The sequence below is a fragment of the Drosophila biarmipes genome, chromosome 3R (assembly GCF_025231255.1).
Source record: "Drosophila biarmipes strain raj3 chromosome 3R, RU_DBia_V1.1, whole genome shotgun sequence".
NCBI lineage: Eukaryota > Metazoa > Arthropoda > Insecta > Diptera > Drosophilidae > Drosophila > Drosophila biarmipes.
This window is the reverse complement of record NC_066616.1, coordinates 12,457,907-12,482,219: the sequence shown is the minus strand read 5'-3', so window position 1 is coordinate 12,482,219 and position 24,313 is coordinate 12,457,907. Positions and strand designations below refer to the sequence as shown.

General features: G+C 48.4%; 4 protein-coding genes across 5 annotated transcripts; 2 read left to right on the top strand and 2 right to left on the bottom strand.

Annotated features, from left to right (window-relative positions):
• Nucleotides 1–97: 97 nt before the first annotated feature.
• On the top strand, nt 98–14,015 carry LOC108031715 (ATP-binding cassette sub-family G member 8). Of its 2 annotated transcripts, none has more exons than XM_017105382.3 (8): nt 98–511; nt 10,163–10,299; nt 10,606–10,737; nt 11,171–12,525; nt 12,580–13,049; nt 13,110–13,230; nt 13,301–13,581; nt 13,652–14,015. In XM_017105382.3, the coding sequence occupies exons 2-8, from the start codon at nt 10,169–10,171 to the stop codon at nt 13,880–13,882; spliced, it is 2,721 nt and encodes a 906-aa protein (XP_016960871.1). In that variant the 5' UTR covers nt 98–511; nt 10,163–10,168; the 3' UTR covers nt 13,883–14,015. The 2 variants fall into 2 exon arrangements, with proteins under 2 accessions (XP_016960871.1, XP_016960870.1); XM_017105381.3 differs by having other exon boundaries at nt 99–511; nt 10,166–10,299.
• LOC108031716 (bifunctional purine biosynthesis protein ATIC) lies at nt 14,002–18,294 on the bottom strand. Its single transcript, XM_017105385.3, has 6 exons — nt 18,223–18,294; nt 16,255–16,320; nt 15,126–16,198; nt 14,629–15,062; nt 14,444–14,570; nt 14,002–14,380 (listed from the first exon to the last, which is right to left on the bottom strand). The coding sequence occupies exons 2-6, from the start codon at nt 16,271–16,273 to the stop codon at nt 14,261–14,263; spliced, it is 1,773 nt and encodes a 590-aa protein (XP_016960874.1). The 5' UTR covers nt 16,274–16,320; nt 18,223–18,294; the 3' UTR covers nt 14,002–14,260.
• Nucleotides 16,554–18,184, bottom strand: LOC108031717 (tRNA dimethylallyltransferase). The gene has a single exon (XM_017105386.3). The coding sequence runs from the start codon at nt 18,016–18,018 to the stop codon at nt 16,597–16,599; it is 1,422 nt and encodes a 473-aa protein (XP_016960875.1). The 5' UTR covers nt 18,019–18,184; the 3' UTR covers nt 16,554–16,596.
• A 424-nt stretch (nt 18,295–18,718) lies between the features above and the next one.
• LOC108031832 (dipeptidyl peptidase 9) lies at nt 18,719–24,236 on the top strand. The gene is made up of 8 exons (XM_017105575.3): nt 18,719–20,360; nt 20,419–20,638; nt 20,750–21,306; nt 21,366–21,969; nt 22,129–22,440; nt 22,507–22,729; nt 23,027–23,219; nt 23,284–24,236. The coding sequence occupies exons 1-8, from the start codon at nt 19,360–19,362 to the stop codon at nt 23,483–23,485; spliced, it is 3,312 nt and encodes a 1,103-aa protein (XP_016961064.1). The 5' UTR covers nt 18,719–19,359; the 3' UTR covers nt 23,486–24,236.
• Nucleotides 24,237–24,313: the final 77 nt, after the last annotated feature.

The following is a 24,313-nucleotide window of genomic DNA, read 5'->3' as shown; positions in this document are numbered from 1 at the left end:
GAGCCGGGGGAGAGTCCGCTCCGGCTGGAAGTCGGCGCTCTGCGGGCCAGCGCTTCCAGCCGCAGCAAGCGGGCTAAGATGGCGGCCGAGGCCAAGTTCAGATCAGTTCGCTGCGAGCCGAGCTCCGAGAGAGTTGCCTCCACCGATCCGCGGTTCGCGTCGATCGCTTTTTTTCTGGCGGCGCCCCAACACATAATTCCCAGCAGAAAGTGACTAAAATAACAGCAGAGAACATTCAACGCTTATGGAAATCTAATTGAAATGTTTACGGCTTAACGGGCAACAAAAGTACATATACTGGTGCCAGGCGAATATATTTAATGGCCTCCGGGAAGTGCATGCAAATGTGGTTACTTGTTGACTCGCGAAATACCCAATAGATACCAACGAAAAGGAGGAAAAAAGTGGCAAAAATACAAGTGGCGTGTGCGGAGTGTAGTGCTGTTGTGTGTCTATATGGTCTGTGTGAAATATGCAGACATCGGTGTAGCCAGCAGATCGACATTGTAATGTAAGTGCTGTATTGCTGCTTCTAAGTCATGAATGAGTGTCGCCGAGCGGCTAATTAGAGTCCAACTGGCCAACTGGAATTTACTGTTAATTGTATTAAGGCAAGCGACCAGCACTTGCCACCTCAACGAGCCTCCACATCCACATCCCCGACCACCGCGCTCCACGTTCTCTTCCCTGCCATAGGTATACCTCCGTACCTTCTGGCTCTGTTCTTTTCGTACTCCTCTGTTCTGCTCGCGCGGTCGTCACCATCGCAGGTCAAAGATCCCGCGAGCGGGTTTTGTCTAGCAAATGTATCTTAGCCTCCACCGTTTGCAGCACTTCTTGGCCGCTCGCTCAGCGCCCTGCTTTCAGCTCCCTGCTGCCTGCTGTGTGCTCTCTGCTCCCTGCAGAACCGAGCGATCCGAGCGATCCGAGCCAGAGTGAAGTTGTAGTTAAAGCCAAAGCCAAAACCAGAACCCAAGTGCCAGCCAAAGCGGGAGTCGCACAAACAGCCAAGTGCTGGTGCTCGGCTTGTCTTGTCTTTTATTTCTCTGCAGCTCACTGCTTCGCTGCACAGAGAAAAACCGGAGCTCGATATTGAATCGAAATGGGCAGTTTAAATAATTTGTAAAAAAGATAATTTTCATATAAATGTCGATGTATATCTTCTTGAAAAATATTGAAACCACTCAAAAATATTTTAATATATCTGATAAAAGGTTTTAATTATATCATATCACTTATATAAATGTTGATATAATCCCAATTATAGTTTCCAGAGTCATAAATATCATAACATAACAAGTTTTTCCTACTGTGTGCGAGTGTGTATCTCACAGATACGAGTTTCAGTTTGTTTGTTTGTTTGGCCGGCTGTCTTTGGCTTTGCCTTTGCGGAGCTGGGTTCTTGGCTCTCCGGAATCGCTGGTTGTTTGCTCTACCCGCAGATGCCAGCATCGTCTTGGTCTGGTCATTTCCTCGTAAAAACAGCCTCAAGCCTCAAGATAGAGCTCTATTGCCATTATTTGTTTTTATGTTTATAGTTTAGCCACATAAATATATGTTTATGCGCCCTTAGAAATGCAGGCATCATTTATGGGCACTTATTTTTGCACATATCTACGCGTTCTAAAGTAATAAAGTTGTCAGAGCACTGCAACTTTACTTTAGATAGCTCTACTTTCCTTCGGGGGATAAAAATATATTTTTTAACAGGCAATTAAATTCTAAATTCCTTCGTTTACTTTTGGTTAAATTATTGAAGATCGTCACACATTTTTGTGACCCGAATTACTGTTGTCTTTGTTATATTTATTACCCAACCAGATGTGAAAGCCACAACAGGTCCGACGGAAACCTCTTGCAACGAGGGAGAAATACCTTATTTCTGAGTGTACTCTTGCCATATCGGCTCATAAAGAATAACCACGCGGCTAAGCAACTTTCACATTCATTTTGCAGTTTCGATGCAGCTGCCAATCTGCGCTCACAATCACTTTCAAAATTTCGTGCCGCGAAACTTGATTTCCCATCGAATGGGAGCCGCGGGCTAATGGCGATTTGGCCATCAGGGCGCTTAGCACCATTCTCAGGGCCCCCGACTGCAGATCATTGTCAACCTAATGCCTTTGGCCCCTCGCAATGCAAATTCCCAGCCTCCCTGTCGGCAGCCCCTTGGTAAGATTCTCGCACCTAATTAGCCCTGTCACGTTGGCCGGCCCGTTAGAATGCTGTTAAAGCCATGGCCAAGCTCATTGAAAAAGTCCCAAAATGATTTCTGGTTCTTCGCGCTGACTTGCTGGATTGTTTTCCTTCAATTTCCCATTGTTGTTTTTGCCGCCGCGGCGGCGTAAATTAGTTAACAGTATTATTATGGCCGCTAACGGGGCCCGATGATTTGTGGCTGCTGTTTGGGTCTCTGCGAAGTAACAACGACGCCGAAACAGAGAAAAAATCGTTTAGAAGCGGACCGCCAGGCAGTGACAAGATCTCGGAGCGGTCGTAATTCAATTTCGACAATTTCAATTCCAGTCCAAAAGAAAAAACAAACTCAGCAAAGAAACAGAGACAAATCAAAAGACTTAGGACAGCAACGCGGGGCTAGACGAGGAGACGAAGCCGCGGCGAAAAGCCCAGCTTAAGTTGAATTGATTGTCAGTTATGGCTTTGTGGTGAGTTCGAAACTGGAGTGGGGTGGTAGCTGGCCTAGGTGTATGGTATGTGGTCTGTGCCGCATGGTATCTGGTCTTTGTCTTGGGCCTGGGCGGGGTTTCGATTGGTTCTGCCTAGGTGTGGCTGCATCTTGTTGGCCAAAACTTGTTCTGGCTCCCGCGGACCCCCGATCTCGGGGTATTTTCAATTGAACCCAGTCGCTGGCTATTCCGAGACGGGTGAATCATTGCATTTAATGATCTCCGGCTGGATGAAGTCAGCGGCGGGCCAACGGAGTGACGACGATGCGACTAAGAAACCAAGAGACCCTTGCCCGCTGGATCGGCAAAGTGAAAACTCAACGAGCAGGAAATGCAAATTCGAAATCGCCCCGTTGCACGGCCCTCTCCCCCACTGCGGGGCCATTAAAAGCTGCGACCATGAAAATTGTGGGCATTGATAGATACGCTACGGGGCCACAGCCAGTTAATTTACTTTTTATTGTAATTAAATTAACACAGTGGAGCCGAGGAAAAAGAAGAGGCCGCAGCGGCAGAAGCAGAACAGCTGCATAATTAGGCGAAGAAAGTACATTTCAGCCGCGCTGCTACACACACTTCGTGACTTTTATGGCCGTAAGAAAGAACTTCACTTCATTTCACTCCAGGTTCGCAGACACGGCTCAGACATGCCTCTGACATAGAACCAGAACGCCCGGAGTCGGAGTCGGAGTCGCAGTCGGAGATGATGTGACATGGATACCGCCGACGTGAGCCGCATAAATCGCTCTTAAAATCCATGTCACACACTTGGCCTCCCCCCTTTTCACTTTAATTAAGTTCTCTTTAAAATAGGGATTATTTCAAAAGTATAAAAGGGTTATAAGTAACATAGAACTTCGACTAAATTTATCTGGATAAAGCTCTGCATCCCTAATCTCATTCTTGAAAAAATAACATTTGAAGAATGAAGATTGAATTATCTGACGAAAAATATGGCATATTATATTATTCAGTATCAGTATCAAAAGTATTAAAGTGTTAAATGTATTTATAATGAAATTTAATGAGCCATTAATTTATTTTTCCCTGAAAATATACCTGAAGATGGAAAAAGTTAAGTTATAATCGAGACTGATGAGGCGGATAATTTGCTTGGTATACATTATATTCCGAACGAAATTCATACATACTCCCTTCGGACAAGGTGATATATTTTTCTGAGTGTGGCGTTGGCGCCTAAGACCGGGTCTTTGGGTCTCTGGGTGTGTTCGGGAATTTGGCCAAATTCGCCTGTCTGTCGCATTTTTATGCATGCAACGGCAACGCAGGGAAAATTGCCATTTTTCTGTTTTCGTTTGGTTTGCCATGGAATTTATGTCAATTAGCCTGGTGGCACACGTGCCTTGTGGAGGAGTCCAACGGGGAGTGGGCGCGGCGGGATTGGCTTTAGCATGCAAATTTTACCCACAATTGTTGGCCACTTTCACAAGTCTGTTGCAATACAGGAAAGTGTTTTGTTGCGACTCGTTTCGGCCGGGGATTTGTTTTGGTTTCTGCTCGCCGTTAATTGCCTGTAAAGATGCCCGAAACTGAGGCAAAGTTTCGTACGCCGTTTGGGCAATTAATAAAACTGACCTTGCCTGAGTTTTCTAGCCACCAAGCGAAAACTGAACGCCGCAGCGCTGGAAACCGAAAGCCGATCCGCTGAAATGAGACCACCGCGGTGGTTTCGACGGTGGCGGTGGGGGCTATGCAGCCATGACGAATATTCGTCGACGGCATGACATTAGCTCGACTTTTTGGGGTCACAGTCAGAGCGACGTCAGCGGAATTCTTGTGCTCGCATTTCTGCCAGCGCGTCGGTTAACTCATTTCTGGTTATGCCCCTGCCTCGCAACTCGGATATTGCCCAATTCGATGGCGATTTGTGGGCCAGATTCATTAGCCCCAGCGGCGACGGGCTCACAAATCGGGTCAGTTTCTGCGGCTTTGGATTCCCATTAGTCATTATTTAATTAATCATTCTCCCTTCTAGTTCTCGCAGCTTTTGTTGACAGTTCATAGGGTTTGTTGAATCAATCAATTACTTGGGAGATGGAGAAAACGTAAATAACTTCGAACTGACGCATTCAGAGTTGTCATCCCTCAAATATTTACGAGTAAAAAAACTAAGATTCTTCTTTAAGATTATATTAGTTTTAGAAGCATCCTTTGATTCAAAATGAACGCCATGACTTCAAATCAAACAAAATATATTATAATGTATAAATATTATAATCTCTCCTAATAATTTTTCTCGCCGTGCATCCATTCACCTGCTGGGCCTGGACCCATCTCTGCCCGTGTTTCGGCGACGTTTACCCACTCATAATCAATTTACGCAGCCGAAACTTTCACAAGTCGTAATGCTGCGGCAGCTTGGAGATTTCCTCGCTGCGTGCTCGTCGTTTTTGACTGACTGTCGCTCATCCGCCACGGAGGCCAGTGGCTGAAAGCGTGAGCATCTATCGCACAACGTGGCCAGCAATTTGCATACTGGCTTCTGCCGGCCAACGACAACGATGCGATACGGAGGCACAAAAAACGTGCTAAAAATCAAACAAAAACCCGAACAAAAATCTCTGGAACCCGAGTGTTCAATTAACACACACACAAAACCTCTCATCTTGCCTTTCCTCCCCAGCTATAATCACAAAAATTTCATCTTTCCGAACCGGACGACGGGCCAGTTCAACAAACCGCTTTGTCGCCGGAATGGAGCGAGGAATGTTGGCCACGGGCTGGCAATCGTTTAATTTGTTTATTATAAATTTGCAACTGGCAATGGCATTAGTCAGCGCTCGAAGCAGGCCCGCCCCATCAAAAAATGGATACATTTCTGCTGGTCCTGAGAAGGGTATTTCCCCTTTGACCATGCGAATGTATCTAAAATTATCAGCCTACGTGATCCCATTCCGGTTTCTGGCTTAACACATTAGTGACTTTGCGTTCTGCTGTTTCTTTAAGAATTTTGCGTATTTTTAATGACTCACGGAGACTTTAAATACTTCTTTAAGGGAAATCATCCCATTTAATCAGGATTTCTCATCTTTATTTCATTTGGTTTTTATCTTGATACTTTAAATACGAAAGCCATTTGAAGAAACTTAAAATTAGCCGGTAAAGCATTACATAAATAAATTTCTCGGAGAAAAACATATACAACTTACCAATAGCGTTTGAAATTTGACTTTATACTGAATAAATTTCCCAATTTATCAGCGATTAATTGGATATCTTAAATATTTAAAAAGTAAAACTACGATACCAACTTTCTAAAAACGTTAATTCCAAGAATTGAAAGTGAATTCTCCTATTTAGCCTTAGAGCTTATGCAGTTAGGCTTTTGTCTTCCCATGTCAAATCAGCATTTTCCCAGTTTAATAAAATCTTTACGGCTCTGAGTGCATTCGAGCGTCGTTGTGTGTGCAGTTTCGCTTGTGTTATTAATCGCAAATTACAAAACTGCAACTGTGACCCACTTTGAGGCAGTCGGAAAATATTTTGTAGGCATTTATCATACGCCCCGTGTGCCGCCGCAGCAGCAGCAACTACAAATTATGCCACAAGAGTTTCACTTTCTCAGCGAGATCTTCCCAGTCCGTCAGTTCGTCACTTAGTCATTTAGTCATTCAGTCACTCAGTCAGTCTGTCGGCGGCAATCAGAGGCCCGCTTTGGATATGGGAGTGAGTCTGAGTGACCCACCTGTTGCCTACATGTCCAGGGAACCAGTTTTGGGCAGTGAAATGAAGAGCCTAGCAACCCAGTTTAATTGGCTTTTGCGTGGGAATGGAAATGGCTGGGCCTGCTGAACCGCAGGTCAGGTCTCGTTAGCAGACCCAATCACACATCTTTCGAGTACCAGCGAGCCATCTTTCAGGCCAGTAGAGTACAATCCATCCATGAGAGAGAGCAGCAAATGGTTATGGGGTGCGGGAACTGGGACTGGGACCACTTGAAAGCCACTTGGGCGCGCTCCATTAAATCATAAAATGTGCGCGCAAGCCGGCGAGCAGTGACCGAAAAAGCGGAGTCGGAACCGGAGTCATCGTGGTCGCAGCTCGTGTCTAACTGCAGTTTTGCATCAATGGTCATGTGAGAGCGGCAAACGGTTCTCGACTTGTCAACCGACGTGGCATCTTGGCCAACGGGAATGCGGCATGACAGCAACGGGACTCCGCCGCCGTCCGCATATGCAGCGTCTTGGCCAAGTCAACCGACCGCCTGCCTGCCAATTGGCCTAATCGGCCAATGGACTGCTAAGCCATTGCCAATAACCGTTGCTTATGACCAATTACTTAGCGCATTGTGTGATTTATTCACACCAGCAGCAGCCGGCCTCGTTGACAGGCAAATATCCGCTAGCTTCGGCTTTGGTTTCCGTCTCCCTGACCGATCATGCAACGATCGGGTGACCCACTTGGCCGTAAGCCATAAGCCATCGAGTCTATGATATAATTCTGGCCGACTGCAGCTGTAACTGCAGCGGAACCTTGCCTGGATTTTGGCCACAGCTGCATCCAGTTTTCCATGTTGCAAGCTCGGATATTCGGATCTGATAAAGTCGGCTAAGGCTTGGCTTATGGCCAGATAGGTGTGGAATGCCACCCAGTAACCCACTGATTCTTGCTATTATGGGAACTAAACAATCACATTTCCCTTCAAGCTATGGAAATCTGTTTACAATCAGATGTGAACAATTTTAAAACAATTATTATGTAGGTACTCAACCGATCATTAATTTTAAAATATTCCCATTTTTTTACCATTAAGGTTGTACTTCTCATAAGCATAAGTCTACCTTGCATTTTCTTAATTCCAAAACGTGCTGAAGCAGAAGTTTGCATTCTTGTTTTTGATAATGAGTTGGTAAACATCTTAGCAAGCAATCTTAAGTAATCATCACACACTTAAGTACTAAATTAAAAAAAAGTTTAATTGGAGTATCTTTTATTATGCGATTCAAGCAAACAATTATAATAATCAGTGGTAATTATGGTATCTATTCAATTCCCAAGCCAAACAAACTAATCAGCTTGATGTTGATAGTCCAAAATGCAAGTGGGAGACTTGAGCTAAAAACCAAAAGTCACTTTAATCATTTGTTCACTTTCCTCCACTTTCAGCTGTCGGTTTTTAACTGCCATTCGCAATGTTTTTGCTTCACGCACTTGTGCGAACAATGGAAGTGGCTAGATACAGATACGCGTACTGCGGGATACTTAGATATCGGCTGCGAAGTCAACCGAGCCGCGTGATCACATAAATCAATGCCGCTGTCGTGGTCGCTGCCGTATCATTGCCCCCAATACCATTCATTCATTACAGGCAGCCCAACAAAGCGCCGCTTTAGATGCCACACGTCTCTTTCTTTGCGGCCCATATAGACTGCCCAGTTTTCAGTATGAATACACTTGAATTTGTTACTGGGTTCAAGAAAGAAATAAACAAGAAATTTGTAAACTCAATATAAAAGCACTAACTCTTCGTTAAACCAGATACAAAGATTAGTGATTATTTACTTGGTTTCTTTAATGAATAATTCAAAAACTTTATGATCGACTATTTCTTACTAACTATTTCCAACTATTTTAGTTTTTGGAACTTTATGTCTGTAGATCTTCCCATTTAAAATGGGTTACCTTATATAGTTATTAAAGATTATAAGTTACTATCCTTGAAATAAAACTAACGTATTATGAATCCTATTGGACATCTCATAATTTCAATCTTAAAGACAGCTAAAAAGGAAAAGTAAGATGTACTGCAGTGCAGGCCTTACACTCCCTTGGGAAATATTTTTAGTGCACATGTTTAGTACCAGTATCTGTGACTGCAACTGTGTATGGGTTTCTGGGATGCCTGGACTGGAAGTCTGAACTGTAGCAGGCTCTCGCGGGTATCAAGACCACCTTCCCCGACTTCACTTTCACTCTGTGCCAAGTGCTGCTAAAAGCCAAGGGGCCCCGGCAAAAACGGTTACGGCCAAGAAAAGGTACATAAAAAACAGAGGCAAATAATTGTTGGGGAAAGAAATGATAATAATAAACAAAAACGCTGGCAGACAAACAAAATCGAGTAAATGCGTTGAACTGCGAGGAAAATCCGTTTAGGCGATTATGGCACAAGTGATTTTAATTAAGGCGAATTTAACACGCAATTAAAAGTGTTAATACACCGGCCGAACTCGAGTTCCGTGGTAAAAATGTTTAATATCTTATGATAATCTGCGGTGGTAGATGGGCGAAAGCATTTTCCACAGAATGCCGTAATCCATGCGCCAGCTTTCATCTTTTGGGCACCGCCCCCCAATCCCGGCTCCGAAACCACAGCTTCACTTTCGGCGGCTGCCTAGTGGAGCTTGCAATTGCGAATATGTCTTGAAGTTGGAGTGTCTGAAGCCGCTCACTTTCGCCGCACTTGTAGAACACTCGACCACGTAATCTCTGCGGCTAGCAAAACGGAAATCCGCACGGCTCGCTGCACTGCATCCAGTTGGAGTACACAAAATCCGGCGACAGCGTTGCATTAGTTTGTCTACCTTTCGTTCGCCGCTTGCATAATGCTGCCTAGACAAGCTGCAGTTCATTTGCATGGATATTGTATCTTTTTTGGGGGGCCTGCATTGGCAATTAAAAACCCAGAGGCCGTGTCCAAATGAGCTGCGCTTTGTTCTCCCGCCCTGCGCCTTGGATTTCCTCAAGACACAAAGATGGAAATCCGAAAGACAGCACCCGATTAGGTATCATTGTCTTGGGGCTTCGTGCACTTGCTCGGATTAAGATTCCCAAAAAAGATATTAGGTTTGCACAATGACAAAAGAACAGCGTGATAATACGATTGTAAAAACTGCCTTTCTTTTGTCTTTGGGGTATAAAGACTAGCCATAAAATAATACACTGCTTAAATGTAACCGAAACAAATGGGTTACCATAAAAATTGCATTTAAATTCTAAATTTATATCAAGAGACTAAGGTCATTTATTCATATTTCAAAATGAAGATATCCTAATTCTTATTTCATACATTTTTAAAATTGCAGTATTTGTAAGTTTATAAGTAATTATGATGTAGCTGTTATTTTTGTCTCCATTCTTTTTATATATTAATATATTAAATGGAAGAACCTTAATATTTATAAAAAATATATTTGATTGCCTAACAACCGAGGGAGCCGCGAGTGGGTCATTGTTAGGGTGTCTCAAGTTCGCCTCGTATCACATCCGACACAATTTCCGCCTTTGGCATGACAATGGCTGCGAATATGCGACTCCAATTCCAAATCCGAATGCGACTTCGACTTCAGCTGACACTGCGTGTGGAAGTGTGGATGTGTGGGCATTGTCATTAGGCTAATTCCCGCCAATTATGAGTAATAATAGCGCAGCCATTCTCGCAGCATTCTTGACCCAGTTTAGCTCGGAATTAGCTTGATATTTTGGGCCGAACTCTCTAACCCGCTCCGTGTCTCCAGCAGATCATGGAGCTGAGCAACTTTTCGAGCGGCAAGAAGATGTCACGAGAGGAGCGACGCTACTCGGTGCCCCACGGCCCCAATACTCCGCTGCCACCGGCGGCCTCCGAAGATCTGCACGCCTGGTCCATCTACAGGTGAGTGGTAAAGAGGGGGAACCCCGACATCCAGATATCCAGATATCGAGCTATCAGCTGCCCAGACATGGGTGCGGTCTCTGGGGCGGAAGGAGGCGGGGGAGCCACTGGCTCCAGCCGCACCTGTCGATCGGAGTTTTGACGGTTGACTTAACCGCAGCCAACGGAAGTTCAAATGCCATAAATGGCTAATTGAAGAGCCATGGCCAAGCCCTCCAATCATGGCCAGCTGACCGCAACTGCAGCCGCCCAGTGCACCTCTCTATAGCGCTTTCCATCTTCTCCTCAAATACCCCCCATTAATAGGCAAAACCTGAACTCCGACTTCACCGATTCGGCTCTGGGCTCGTCGGACAAATCACCGCTGCCATATGGAAACTTCCAGCTACGCGATACCACAGTTCAATCAATCTTAAATCATCCGCGCTACGGACCCAAGTGAGTAATCCCAGACATTATTTGAATAAACCATTATTAAGCATAATTAAGCGTTAAAATGTGATTATATGATCTCAGCACTGGGGAATGTTAGTATACCCAATGTCATATAAAAGCAGATGTTTCTGGACAAAAAATTGTTATGGAATGTGGTTATAAGAAAAATAGACGCTCCTGACTAAGATTATATAACGTATCATGAATAAGAAGCTTTATGGGGTCATCAGCGCCCATTTTAAACTATTCCTAACATTCTATCGAATAACTCAAGGATAAGCCAGAAAACTCTTCTTTCTAATAATATATATTATATCTAACTTTAAAGTTAAGGTTAAAAAGGAAAGATAATTTAGTGAAAAATGTTATACAAATCTTAAAAATATAGTTTTTGATATTATGAGATAAAACAACGCACAATGCTTAACCCTTTCAGATCACCGCTGGGCTCAAATATGTACACATACTTGAAGTTTGGACTGCCGCGCGTCTTTCCGCCGAACGCCGGATCGCAGCGCTCGCATCGTCCAGGTCCGGGACCAGGTCACGGCGGGTCCAGTGCCCTTGGCGGGGTGCGTGGGAGGGTGAACCGCGCCTTCCGGGACAGCTCGGGGGCTCCGGCGGGCGCCGGGAGCAGTGGGTACGACAGCAGCGACAACGAGACGACCCGCAGCAGGGTGCCGCCCAATCTCCGGAAGTACCGCAGCGAGTCCGACTTCCGTGCCATCGGCGGCATGCCGCACTCGCGTCCTGAGTCGAGGGCCCAGATGGGAGGAGGGGGTGTTCCGGCGGCTGCACTGCGTCAGGCCAACAGCCGGGCCAGCATCGCGGTGGGTCAGCACCACCACCAGATGCACCAGCAGCAGTACATGGGCAACGGGAAGCACTACGGGCACAGGTCGCATAGCGAGGCGGATCTCCTGGGCGCCGGATTGAGCCAGGTGGATGGCGGTGGGATGGGATACGACTACAATGAGACACGGCTGTACGGCAGCTCCAGGCAGTACGGAAATGGAAACGGAAATGGGCACAACCCAGGCAGCCGTAAGCAGTCGGGCATGGGCCTCATCTACCCGAACATCCAGGTGCACTGCCTCGACGTGAATCCCTGCCTGCGCGGTGTGTCCATGCAGGCCAAGGCCGGAGATCTGTTCGCCATCATGGCCACCTCGCAGCGGGAGGGAAGTGCCCTGTCCGAGTGCTTGGCGGGATTGAGTGAGCGGCTGGGCGGGGAGATCCTCATCAATGGACAGCAGGTGAGTCGCCGCGGTCTGCGGGAGCTCTGCAGCTATGTTCCGGCCCTGGAAGTCTCCTCCCTGGATCCCCGGATGAGTGTCCAGTGCACCCTGAACTTCCACGCCGCGCTGCGAGGTCCACTGGATCGCAGCGATCTGGAGGAGCGCATGGATGTGCTTATCGAGGATCTGGGGCTGAATACGGTGCGTGCCTCCAATGTGTCCACACTGACCCACTCGGAGAAGCAGCGCTTGAGTGTGGCCTGCCAGCTGTTGGCGCAATCCTCGCTCCTAATTCTGGATCAGGTGACCAGTAACATGGACATCTTCGACACCTTCTTCCTGGTGGAGTACCTGCGTCAATGGTGCAGCGGTGGTCGCATCGTGATCATGACGCTCCAGCCGCCCACCTTCGAGATTCTCTCCATGTGCTCTGGAGTCCTGCTGCTCTCAGGCGGACGGACCGTCTTCTCCGGCAGTCGAGCAGATCTGCCACGACACATGGGACAGCTGGGTTATCCGTGCCCGCCGTTCAAGAACCCAGCCGATTACTACTGTAAGTCATTGGGTTCATTAAAAATGTAATAGTGAGTAATGCACATTCTCTTAGTGGACTTGGTCACCTTGGACGACCTTTCGGCGGCCGCCATGCTGGAGTCCTCCGCGCGCATTGAATCCCTGGCCAACGCCTGGGATCAGATAAATTCGGAGCCTCCCTTGGCTGCCCCGCCCGCCTCGCTGCCCAACTTCACTCTAAAGGCGGGCTTCTTTGGCCAGATCAGTGCTCTGATCAAGAGATTCGCCGGCTACAAGCAGCCAGGATCACTGCTCACCTGGATCAGCAAGCTCATCGCCGCCGCCGTCCTGTCGCTCTGCATTGGCTGCATCTTCTGGGATGTGCCCGCCTCCGATCCGCAGCTGAGCTACCACGATCGACTGGGCTACCATCACTGCGTCATGGTGCTGGTCTACTGGCCACTGGTCATGCTGACCATCAGGGACACGCAGGAGGACCGCCGTCATGCGGAGCGAGACATCCGCCTGGGACTCTATACGCGCAGCCTCTACATCATCGTGCAGGTAAGGGGCTATAAAACTATAATTATTTGTGTTAAATATAATGGATATAAATTCTTGCAGAGTCTTCTGGGCCTGTTTCCCAGTCTATGCATATGGTTGGCTTACTTGCTGCCAGCCCACAGCATGGCGGGTCTTTACACCTATTCCAACAGTAGCGATACGGGCATATACCTGTACATGGGTAAGTTACCTTCATAACCATATTTCGTATAAAAAAAACCATCCTGATAAATGCCTTTCTTGATCCGCAGGCTACATGCTGCTCTACTTGACGCTCATCCAGACACTGGCCCTGTTCTGTGCCCACCTGCTGCCCTGCAAGGTCTCGGCGAGCATTGTCAACGGGCTGATCAGCCTGGCAACGGCTGCAGTGGGTGGCTATCTGGTGCATCCCCAGAACCTGGCCCAGTTCTGGTCTTGGCTGCAGTTCGTCTCGCCGGAACGATGGCTCCTGCCTGTCCTGGTGCAGGATGAGTACAGTGCCGAGACGTTGTCCAACTCCGCCGGACTGCAGTTGTGCCGGAATAAGCAGGTGGGTGTCCTACAAAGGACTATCTTATTATTTTCAAACTACTTAAATAATATTCATAAACAAACTGCAGGTGCAGCACCAGGAGATTATCGTGCAGCAGCCCTGCCCGCCGCCCAACGGCACACAAGTGCTAGTCGACTTCGAGCTGCTGCCCCAGCAGCACGTGCTGGATCCCACGCCCAGCTATGACCAGACCACCTCGGTGGCCCTGGTGCTGGGCTCGGTGCTCGTCTTCTTCGTCACCTTCATCGTCTTTTTGTGCAATTGTCGCGGCGCCTGTCGGAGGCAGCGAAGCCGATAGGCCCACCGCCGCGACTTGGAGCTGGCCAGGATCTGGAACTCCGATGGTCATGGCTCCCGATAACTGTACATTCCATAGAAACTAATTCTTGAAATAAATAGTGTTTAGTCGAGGCAGCGTTCGTTTAACTAAAGGCAAGTGGTTTTATTGTACTTGGAATGGACAAAGGGCAGTTTAAGGGGTTGTCTAACAAGGATTCGTTACATCTATAGTATAAAAGTTCTTAAAACACTAAAAACGTTATCAAAAATAGTTGGTATAAAAAGGGTATTTCTCGTATTGCAGACATAAGCTTTTGCTTCCTATTTTCAGAATGTCTTTTCACTTGGGTTATTTTTGATTAGTTTGATATAAGCGTTAATATTCGACTGCATCGAACTAATGGTGGAACAATCGCAGATTGGTGTGGGCCATGATGATGCCGTGCTCATCGCAGGCGGCGATGACACCAGCATCATTGGTGGAGCCAGCAGGACTGGCGATGTAGGAGACACCGCTCTGTACAATAAATAGATAAGACCATTAATATTGGAACTTTGAAGAAGGCTTTAACTAACATACCAGACTGGCACGATCGATATTGTCACGGAAGGGGAAAAAGGCATCGGATCCCAGGGCCACACCGCTCAGTTGCTTCAGCCACTCCACTTTCTGCTCGCTGGTCAGTTGGGCTGGCGCCTTATCGAACCTTTATAAAAACAGTAGGATTAGAGACACAAAATACTTGCTTTATCTCAGAAACTCACATTCCCTCGAACTGCGATAGGGGCATGTCCTTGCCCACCGTTCCATTTACGTAGTTGTCGATCGCATTGGAGATCTCCGCCCGCTTTACGCCCGCCTTGAACTTCATGCCGGCCACGCTGGGATGCTGACGCAGCCACCAGTTGTCCGCCTTCTCGCCTGCCAGACGGGTGCAGTGAATCCGCGACTGCTGGCCGGCTCCGATGCCTACCACCTGGCCATCACGGGCATAGCACACCGAGTTGCTCTGGGTGTACTTCAAGGCAATGGTGGCCACGATCAGGTCCTGCACAGCCGCTTCGGGCAGAGGGCCACGCTTGCTCACCACATTTGCAAAGAGCGAGGGGCCAATGACGGCGTCGTTGCGCTTCTGCTCCAGCGTAAGTCCAAAAATGGTCTTGCGCTCCACCGGGGAAGGCTCGTAGTTGGGATCCATCTGAAATATACAATAACTAAATTTAATATACAAAAACATAACTTTTTGAAGCATTAATCTTACCTGCAGAATGCAATATCCACCGTTCTTTTTCTTCTTAAGGATCTCTAAAGCTTCTGGCTCGTAGCCGGGAGCAATAATGCCATCCGAAACCTCTCGTGAGATAATCCTAGCGGTGACCACATCGCACACGTCGGACAAGGCCACAAAGTCGCCAAAGGAGCTCATGCGGTCAGCTCCACGGGCTCTAGCATAGGCCGTAGCCAGCGGCGTCAGTTGCTCGTACAGATCGTCAACCATGCAGAGCTTAGCCTGGGCCGCATTGAGAGGCACTCCCACAGCTGCTCCAGCCGGAGACACATGCTTGAAACTGGTGGCCGCCGGGAGCTGAAGAGCCTGCTTCAATTCTCGGACCAACTGCCAGCCGTTGAGGGCATCGCACAGGTTGATGAATCCTGGTGAGGCATTCAGTACCGTGAGGGGCAGCTTGGCCAGCTGGGTGTACAACTGCGCCGGTTTCTGGTGTGGATTCATGCCGTAACGCAGAGGCAACTGGGACACACCCGATCCATACTGCTTCCTGAAGTAATCCGATATGGCGTCATCGTAGCTGGCTGTGTGGGTGAATGCCTTGAGAGCCAGAGCCTGGCGAGTTTCCACAGTTGTGTCCCCCGAAGCCTTCAGCTCTGACAACACACGGTCGTAGTCCACTGCCTCGCAGACAACAGTAACCCGCTGATGATTCTTGGCCGCCGCACGGAGCAGGGTAACACCTCCGATATCAATGTTCTCCACAGCATCGGCCAGCGTAACATCCGGCTTAGCTATGGTGCTAGCGAAGGGGTACAGATTACAGACCACCAGCTGGACGAGATCGAATCCCTGCTTGCGCATGTCAGCCAGGTCAGAGTCAGTGGTTCGGGACAAGATGCCAGCGTGCACAGCCGGATGGAGGGTCTTGACACGGCCGCCCAGCATCTCTGGGGCTCCGGTAATCTCCGAGACATCCTTCACCTTCAGGCCAGCGCCACGCAAGCTGGTTGCAGTGCCTCCACTGGCCACCAGGTCAAAGCCCAGGGCCACCAAACTCTTGCCCAAGTCGAGCAGACCCGTCTTGTCTGACACACTGAGGAGAGCTGGGGGAGATAGGATTTGTTAGATATTCTCTGATTGTAGAACCCTGCAGACTCACCAATCTTGCTGGAACTCATGGTTGATGCCTTGATTTTCTGCTGACTGCGTCTGAACCGCTGGGCAACTGAAATGCAAATGAAAGACAAGAACAGTCAGTGGGCGATTGCGAATGTGGGCTGGTTATTCGGTGCACAAACATGTTTACGCGTTTTCGCTTTTCTGGCTAGGCAACGACCTCCCACTTGCGGTCTATGGTCCCCATTAGAGAGGTGTAGGGTTATCAGGTACTCCTCAAACCGCTTGCATCAGCAGCAGATAGGTGGGACCGGATTGGTATTCAAAACAACAACAATCGACTCAAATTTACGTAGGTTTATTTATTGCCAAGCCGTGTCTGGGTTTACAATTCCTTATCAGTATCATTGACTTGGCTGGGTGGCTGCTGAGCCTCCTCCTCTCCCTTCTGCTTCTTCGCTTGAAGTTGATCCGCTGAAAGCTTCATTTCTTGGTCCCTTTCCCTCTTGCGCTGCCCCTCCTTTCGGCGTTTGTGCTTGTTAGACTTCAAATGCAATCCCCATTGATACTCCCCGATGAAGTGTCGTTCGCAGGTGGCGCAGAAGTGGCTAGTCTCCTCATCCAAATCCGCTCCGGGATGCTCCCTCTTGGCCATTGGCTTAATTTCGCATTCGGCCGCATTGCGATAGCTCTCAATGATTGTCTCTGCCCGCTGATACACTGCCTCCGGCCAAGCTGCCACATCACTGGTGTCCAGCTCGAAGAGATCTGGTACCTGACGATCCTTGCTGGCCAGGAACCGATTGTTGATCCACTTCAGCTGCTTTTTGGAGTAACGCCGCGTAACGAGCTTTAGTTCCTCGCAGCAGCTGCGTAGGAGATTCAAGCCGTCTGGAAGACCATCTTCCCTCAGTTCGTCTTGACTGGGTAGCTTGTAACTATGATTCCGAAGGTACTCTTCTAATTTTTCATCCTGCTGGTGGTCATACTTTAGAAGGTAGGGTACAAACTCCTTGTATCCTATGGTCTGCAGGACACCAGAGGTATACGCCTGAACAGTAGTGGCCTGGTGGGCAATGTGAAATTGGCGTAGCTCGCGGATGAGTCCTTGAGCTAGCATACCGTCTACGCGGGAGTCTAAGCGGGCATTGAGAACCTCCTGTTGGCAGCGCAGCCACAGCAGGATGATGTGGGGATAGCGGAGGGGTCCTCCCAGGCGGTTTCCACCTGGTTGGGCTCGCTGCTCCTCTAACTTCTTGGTTAAAGTCTGACCCGTGCCTTGATACACTTCGATGGCCCGGATAATCTTGCGCCGGTTGTTGGGGTGAATGCGGTTTGCACTACCGGCGTCGATTTTGGCCAGGTGACGATGCAAGTCCTGGGTGGACATGGCATTCATATCTGAGTCATTAAGGTGATCACGTGGAGGATTGCAGTCAGCCTTTTTGTCTTCCGTGTCCACTAGGACATCCCAGAGTAGGGATTCTATGTAGTAATTGGTGCCGCCAACGACTATTGGAGGAGTTTCCTTGGCGAGCAGGCGTTCCACGATGGGCAGAGCGGCATTGCGAAAGTGTGTGACTGTAAAGGGCTCCGCCGGGGTGGCCACGTCCAGCAGATGGTGTCGAGCCCGGGACTGCTCCTCCTTGGTGGCCTTGGCGGTGGCAATGTCCAGGTGGGTGTAAACCTGCATAGAATCGGCGCTGATTATCTCGCCCCCGAAGCGTTCCGCCAATTCCAGGGAGAGCTTCGTCTTGCCGGTGCCCGTGGAGCCCAAAATCACAATTAGCGGCACCTTTCGTATCATCTCGGCGTGATTGGAGCCAATTCAAATCAATTAAGGTAAACAAAGCCCACACGTTCTCGAACACGTGCGTTCCTCCTGTTGCCGCCAGCTATTTACGACTTTTTTAGAACTATTAAGTGGTGTTTTTTAGTTTGCTTATAAATAGTAAAATATTTTTAGGTATTAAGATTATTTACAGGCAGAATCCTGATTGTTTAGACTTACAAATCGCGAAATAAACGTTTAAGGTGAAAAGTGTTACCACTCCAGATTTAGCTGTGAACTATTGCAATCGCGTTGCCAACCACTTTGTAATAATGGGGCCAGTGTGGACCTCTGAAAATTTGAAAAGGCGGCAAATTTGAATTGTTTGTTTTTTTATTTATTTTATAAGAAGAGGGGAAAGATTAAAATTTAGCTTAACAAATTAAAGAGCGCCACAAATAATTGTAAAGCATTTTAGAATTATATTGAACACTATTGGATGCCATAAGAACATTGCTGGAAATTGTATACAAAATATAAATTTGAAAAAAAATTATTTTCGTTTACAGTAACACGAGGTGATAATTTTTATCATTATTTTACCGAATAAATAATTAAATTTAAATAAATGGATATCTTCCCCATGCGATATATCGCCGCAATGATTCCACAAAATTTCGCCCACCCCTAGGCGCTGGTGCCACCTCCGAGTCCGGCGAGACAGTGTGACCGAAGCTCCGTGCCAGGTCAATCCCGCACGGGCACCTAGTATCGTATATCTTTCGTGCATTCTTTTAATTTACCTGCAGTTCCGTTCCGAACAACCGAATTAGATCAATCAATTCGGCTTGAGATTGCCCCTAGCTGGCACAGCGGAACGCGGAGCAGACCGAGAACACGGACTGGCCCTTCTTTTGTTTATTGGCCGCACGGTGCGACTTTCACTTTTTACAATTCGCACAAGAAAAACAACAACGACAGCGACGGCAGAGTAGCAAAAACGACAACAACTACAAGAACAAGGGCAGCCAGCAGCAACAAAAAGCAGAGACGAAGACCCAGAGCGATGAGCGTGGAAAATACCAGTGCGGACAACATCAGGCCACAGAGTGCAGCGAGAATTGTTTAAAAATCGGTGGATTGCACGGCAAATGCCAAGCGAAATAACAATAACAAACCAGCACAACAGGGCCGCCTGTGGGTGTGTGCGTGAGCGGTAGGGAGTGTGTGCGTGTGTGCGAGTGCCTGTGTGCTCCAGCGAGAGTGCGAGTGTGTGCGTGAGTACGTCGAGTACATTTTGGGGCACCGAAACTTTGTGTGTGTACGTGGTTTGGATTGGATTCGCTGCCGAATTGGGTCAGCTCGCAGAAACCCACCATGGAGAGAAGGAGCCAGGGTAGTCAGTCGAGCCAACAGCAGCAGCAGCAACAGCAGCAGAGGAACCGCCTGCCCTCCTCGCCCAGTCCACCGCTCAGCGTGAGTCTAAGCGGAGGCCCGAATGCGAACACCACCTTGATGGGCCTAGAGCAGGATGCAGGACCAGCCTCGCAGCTGGGCAGGAACAACAACAATGGCGGAGGAGGCGGTGGCCACCACCGCAGCCACAGCATCACCAATGCGGCGGCCACGTCCTTTGTGAATCTCCTGGATGGATTTACGGCCCGCGTCTCCACAGCAGTGAGCGTGGCCGGAGGCACCAGCTCCCACATGCTGATGGACCGCAGCAGCCAGAGCGCCGCCAGCACACCGGGCTCCACCCACTCCATAGCCAGCCTGACCAGCATGGGCACCACCCTGTACTCCTCCATTGGCAGTGCCCTCAACTCGATCACCTCACCCATTCAAGCCGCCGCTGCGGCGGCCACGGCCACAACCACCGAGGTGGTGGTGGCGGCCGCCTCTGTGATCACGAACCACCTCAGCTCACCCACCAGCGGCACCCCGCCCCACGGCCTGGACGCGGACGAGGGCGACGATGAGTGCGACGATTGCGAGGAGGACGAGGACGATGCGGTGGACAACGACGGGCACATCGCCGCGCCCACGCCCAACAAGAGCTGGGCCGAGAACAAGATGGTGGTGCAGGAGATGCGCAAGAAGATGTGCAACCTCTCCTCCATGGTGCCCACCAATGTGCAGTTTCGCCACCTCTCCGATGGCCGTGCCAGGTGCTACTTCCTGGGCACTCCGCCGCAGAGCTGGGAGACCACTCTGCTCTTTGCGGACATCAATCTGCAGCAGTCGGAGGAGCAACATCTGTTGGTTCAGCGCCTGGAGGCGAGTGAATCGGTTGCCGGGAGTCCCACTTTGACTGCAGGATCCCCCACCAGCAGCAGCCAGCAGACGGCCTTTATCTTCAATTCCCTGCTCAGGCCAAGGTGAGTGCACATATATTCTGCTGAGTTTAGCTTCATAACTAACGATATATGTTTACAGACTACCGTGGAGTCCACTGTTGCAGCAGCCCATTCAAAGTAGTGGAGGCAGCGGCGGCAGTGGAACGGCTAGTCCCTATGCGCGGGAGTTCCAGCTGTTGCAGGAGCGGAAGCGCCTCTCCACCTGGGGCATCACCTGCTACGAATTGCACAAGCCCTCGGGAAAGCTGGTGTTTCCCTGCTTCAACGACCTGTACCAGTGTCTGGACACAGGATATAATGTGAGTATTATTTTCTTTGAACGGTGTTACAAAAAAAGTGAGATATTTAAATCCCTTTGAATATAATCCAAATATGTTAATACCTTTTATCGTTTGATTCTCTGTCGACAGTCTGGATTGCTGTTTCCCACGCAGCTGCGCACCTGTCCTCAATGGACAGCCTTGGACCCGCAGATTTGTCCACAGAACTCCGACATGATAGCCTACATCAGCGACTGCGACTTGTTCGTTACCCACACGCTGAGCGGGCACGAGAAGCGTCTCACCTACACGACCACCGTGCGGAACTCATATGTGGACGATGCCCTGAGCGCCGGCGTGCCCTCTTACGTGATGCAGGAGGAGTTTAGCCGTTACCAGGGCTTCTGGTGGCAGCCACATTCCAATGACGGCATCTACCGCATTGTCTACGAGGAGGTGGATGAGTCGGAGGTCTCGGTTTACACATTTCCCTCATCGACGGCCGTGCACGGCAGGGTAGACGAGTACCGCTTCCCACGCACCGGCAGCCCCAATGCCAAGTCAAAGCTCAAGCTCGTCCAATTCGTACTGAACGAGGCACTGCAAGTCAGCGAAATTGCCATCAAGGATCTGCCCTACTCCCTGTTGGCCGTTTTCAGCTGGCTTGAGTATATTGTGCGTGTCGGCTGGACACCGGATGCTAAATAGTGAGTAAATGCTGTGGCGAACCCTATTTATTAATTTATTGTTCAATTTATCTTACCAGTGTATGGGTGCAGGGACTGGATCGGAAGCAACAGCGACTGGATGTAATCCTTATACCGCTGGATAACTTCTGCGAGTCCTACAGCAGTCAGGTATCCACGCCGACCGACTCCATAGGCGACCACAGCTGGCGCAGCCTGTACAGTCGCACAATCACACCCCTACAGGTTATATACACGGAACGGTCGGAGAGCTGGATCAACGTGCACGACATGCTTCACTTCCTGGAGCTGACGGAGACGAGCGTCACCTTCCTTTGGGCATCAGAAGAGACGGGTTTCCGGCACCTTTATTTGGTCACCGCGAGTCTAATGTTGAGCCAAGCTAATGGCCAGCCGGACGCTGGATCGGCTGCTGCTCAACCCAGCTTCGTGGAGCAGTCGGCGCTGCAACAGCGCATCCTCAACAAGGTGGCTCTGACCAGCGGAGAGTGGGAGGTGCTGGCCAGGAACCTCTGGGTGGACAAGACGAACAAACTTGTGTACTTCGTCGGACTGCGCGATACACCGCTGGAGAAACACCTCTACGTTGTCAGCCTGGAACGGCCCGAGCACATCCGCCTTCTCACGGAGCCAGGATACTCCTACCTCGTGGAATTTGATGATGTACGTATCAAGGGATGATAAAAAGTGTTGGGGTGAGAGAGTTGTTCAAGAGAGCTAAAAAAAGAGTAGCCCAAAAAAGTATGCTATATTATAAAGCAAAGCTTAATCTTAAGCTTTCAGTTTGCCCATTCTAATGAGCTCGTTTCTTATTTCCCACAGCAATGCCAGTTGATGCTGCTCGTTTATTGTAACATCGAGCGGCTGCCCAGTTGCAAGGTGATGCGCGTAAATCAGACATGCTCAAACGGCGGAGTCAACGGCATTCAGATATCACTGGTAGGCTATCTCCACGAAGGCGGAAAGCCGGAACCGCAGTACTGCCCACAAATTTTCCGGCCCCAGCTGCCGTCGGGAGATATCGTTTATGCCATGGTCTTCAAGCCGCACAATTTTGAGCTGGGTGTCAAGTATCCCACGGTGCTCAATGTTTACGGAGGACCCGAGGTGCAGACCGTAAACAACACATTTAAGGTGGGTTGGCTAGCAGTTAATCTAGTGGCGCGTTGTTGAACTTATCTGTTTATCTTTAATTCTTAGGGAAAGCATCAGTTAAGGATGCACATGCTGGCCGCCCAGGGATATTGTGTCATCTGCATCGACTCCCGTGGATCTCGGCATCGTGGCAAGAGGTTCGAGAGCCACATCCGCGGACGGATGGGTCAGGTGGAGCTGACTGACCAGGTGGACGCACTGCGCATCTTGGCCGACCAGCTGGGGTACATTGACATGGATCGCGTGGCTATTCATGGATGGTCCTACGGTAAGTTTTATCGGTTATCATCCTATGATAATAGAGCCTACAGAAGTCGGCTTCGTTGATAGTAGATTTACAATTAGAAGATAGTAGGGGGAAGTATACTGCATATTCCATAATCTAATCAGCGCGCAAGTCATTCTGAATTGGCACAAAGGTATATAAGTTGTTAAACTCTTAGCTGTTAAAGAACCCGAAATATCTGGATTTCAACAACATTCAATGACCGTTGCATTTAAATTTAAGTAACTTGTTTCTCACTTTTTTAGTTTTCAAATTGTAATATGATTGCCATTATTGCAGGGGGCTATCTGAGCCTGATGGGCCTGGTTCAATATCCGAAAATCTTCAAAGTGGCCATCGCCGGGGCGCCAGTCACCAACTGGGAGTATTACGACACGGGCTACACGGAGCGGTACATGGACCTGCCACAGAACAACGAGGCCGGTTACTCGGCCGGATCGGTGCTCGAATACGTAAACTCGTTTCCCGAAGAGTGAGTATAAAGCACACATTTACTTTGTGAACGGTTTTAATTATTCACTTGATCTTCCAACCAGGGACAAGCGCCTGCTGCTCATCCACGGCCTGATCGACGAGAACGTGCACTTCTGCCACACCTCCCGGCTGATCAGTGCTCTGAACAAGGCCAACAAGCCGTACGAGTTGCATCTGTTCCCCGAGGAGCGGCATTCGTTGCGTAATCTGGAATCGAATAAAAATTACGAAACGAAATTACTATCATTCTTGCAAAACTTATGAGATTCGTAAATGTCGACGGCCGAAACAAGATCGCTTGCTAAGGCAACACAACTAGCCCCGCCCCGCCCTCGCTCCCCTTTGCAATAGTTTTTTACATCATTGTCTTTGTTTTTATTTAAATTTTTTGTTGTTCGAACACTTGTTTTTATTAGATAAAGAAATGAGAGCAAAAGAAATTTGTATCATACTTTTAGCATACTTTATTTATAATCACCGCAGTTGTAAGTATATTGAAAAGTTGAATGAATGATCCTTTACCGATCCCCCTGTATGTCCCCCTATATTAGACTCTCCAAACCGAGCAGCTTACTGTAATTAATTTATGCTTTTTGTTTTGCCCACGCATCATACTCCTAATTTTGCTGTAATTGTGTTTGATTTGCGCAAATGTACATTTCTTCTATCACTAATTATAAGTTGTGCTTAGTGCGTATGTACGAATATGTGTGATTGTCCCCCAGAAACGGAAAAAAAACAAAAATCACCTTAAACTTGTCATGCCTTTGGGGCAGGCCATCAATTATTGTTAGTTCTACGCATGCATATAAAGATATATCTCTTCGATAAACCATTAGCAAGACCTATACATACTTGAATGAGTTTTTAGAAACCACGTTTGGCTGAAGCAACAAAAAACTGAATAAAGTCTAATATTAATTATGCCTATATATAATCATTAGTTTTACAACTGATACATGCAAACGTATATATATATTTTGTTTAACAATTAAATAAACAGTTGTGTGTAAAATGTGGCGAGTTCATTTATAACTATTTTTCCCGAGGGAGTAAAAGGGGGCAGAGCAAGTTTTCAAGGCACTTTTCGCT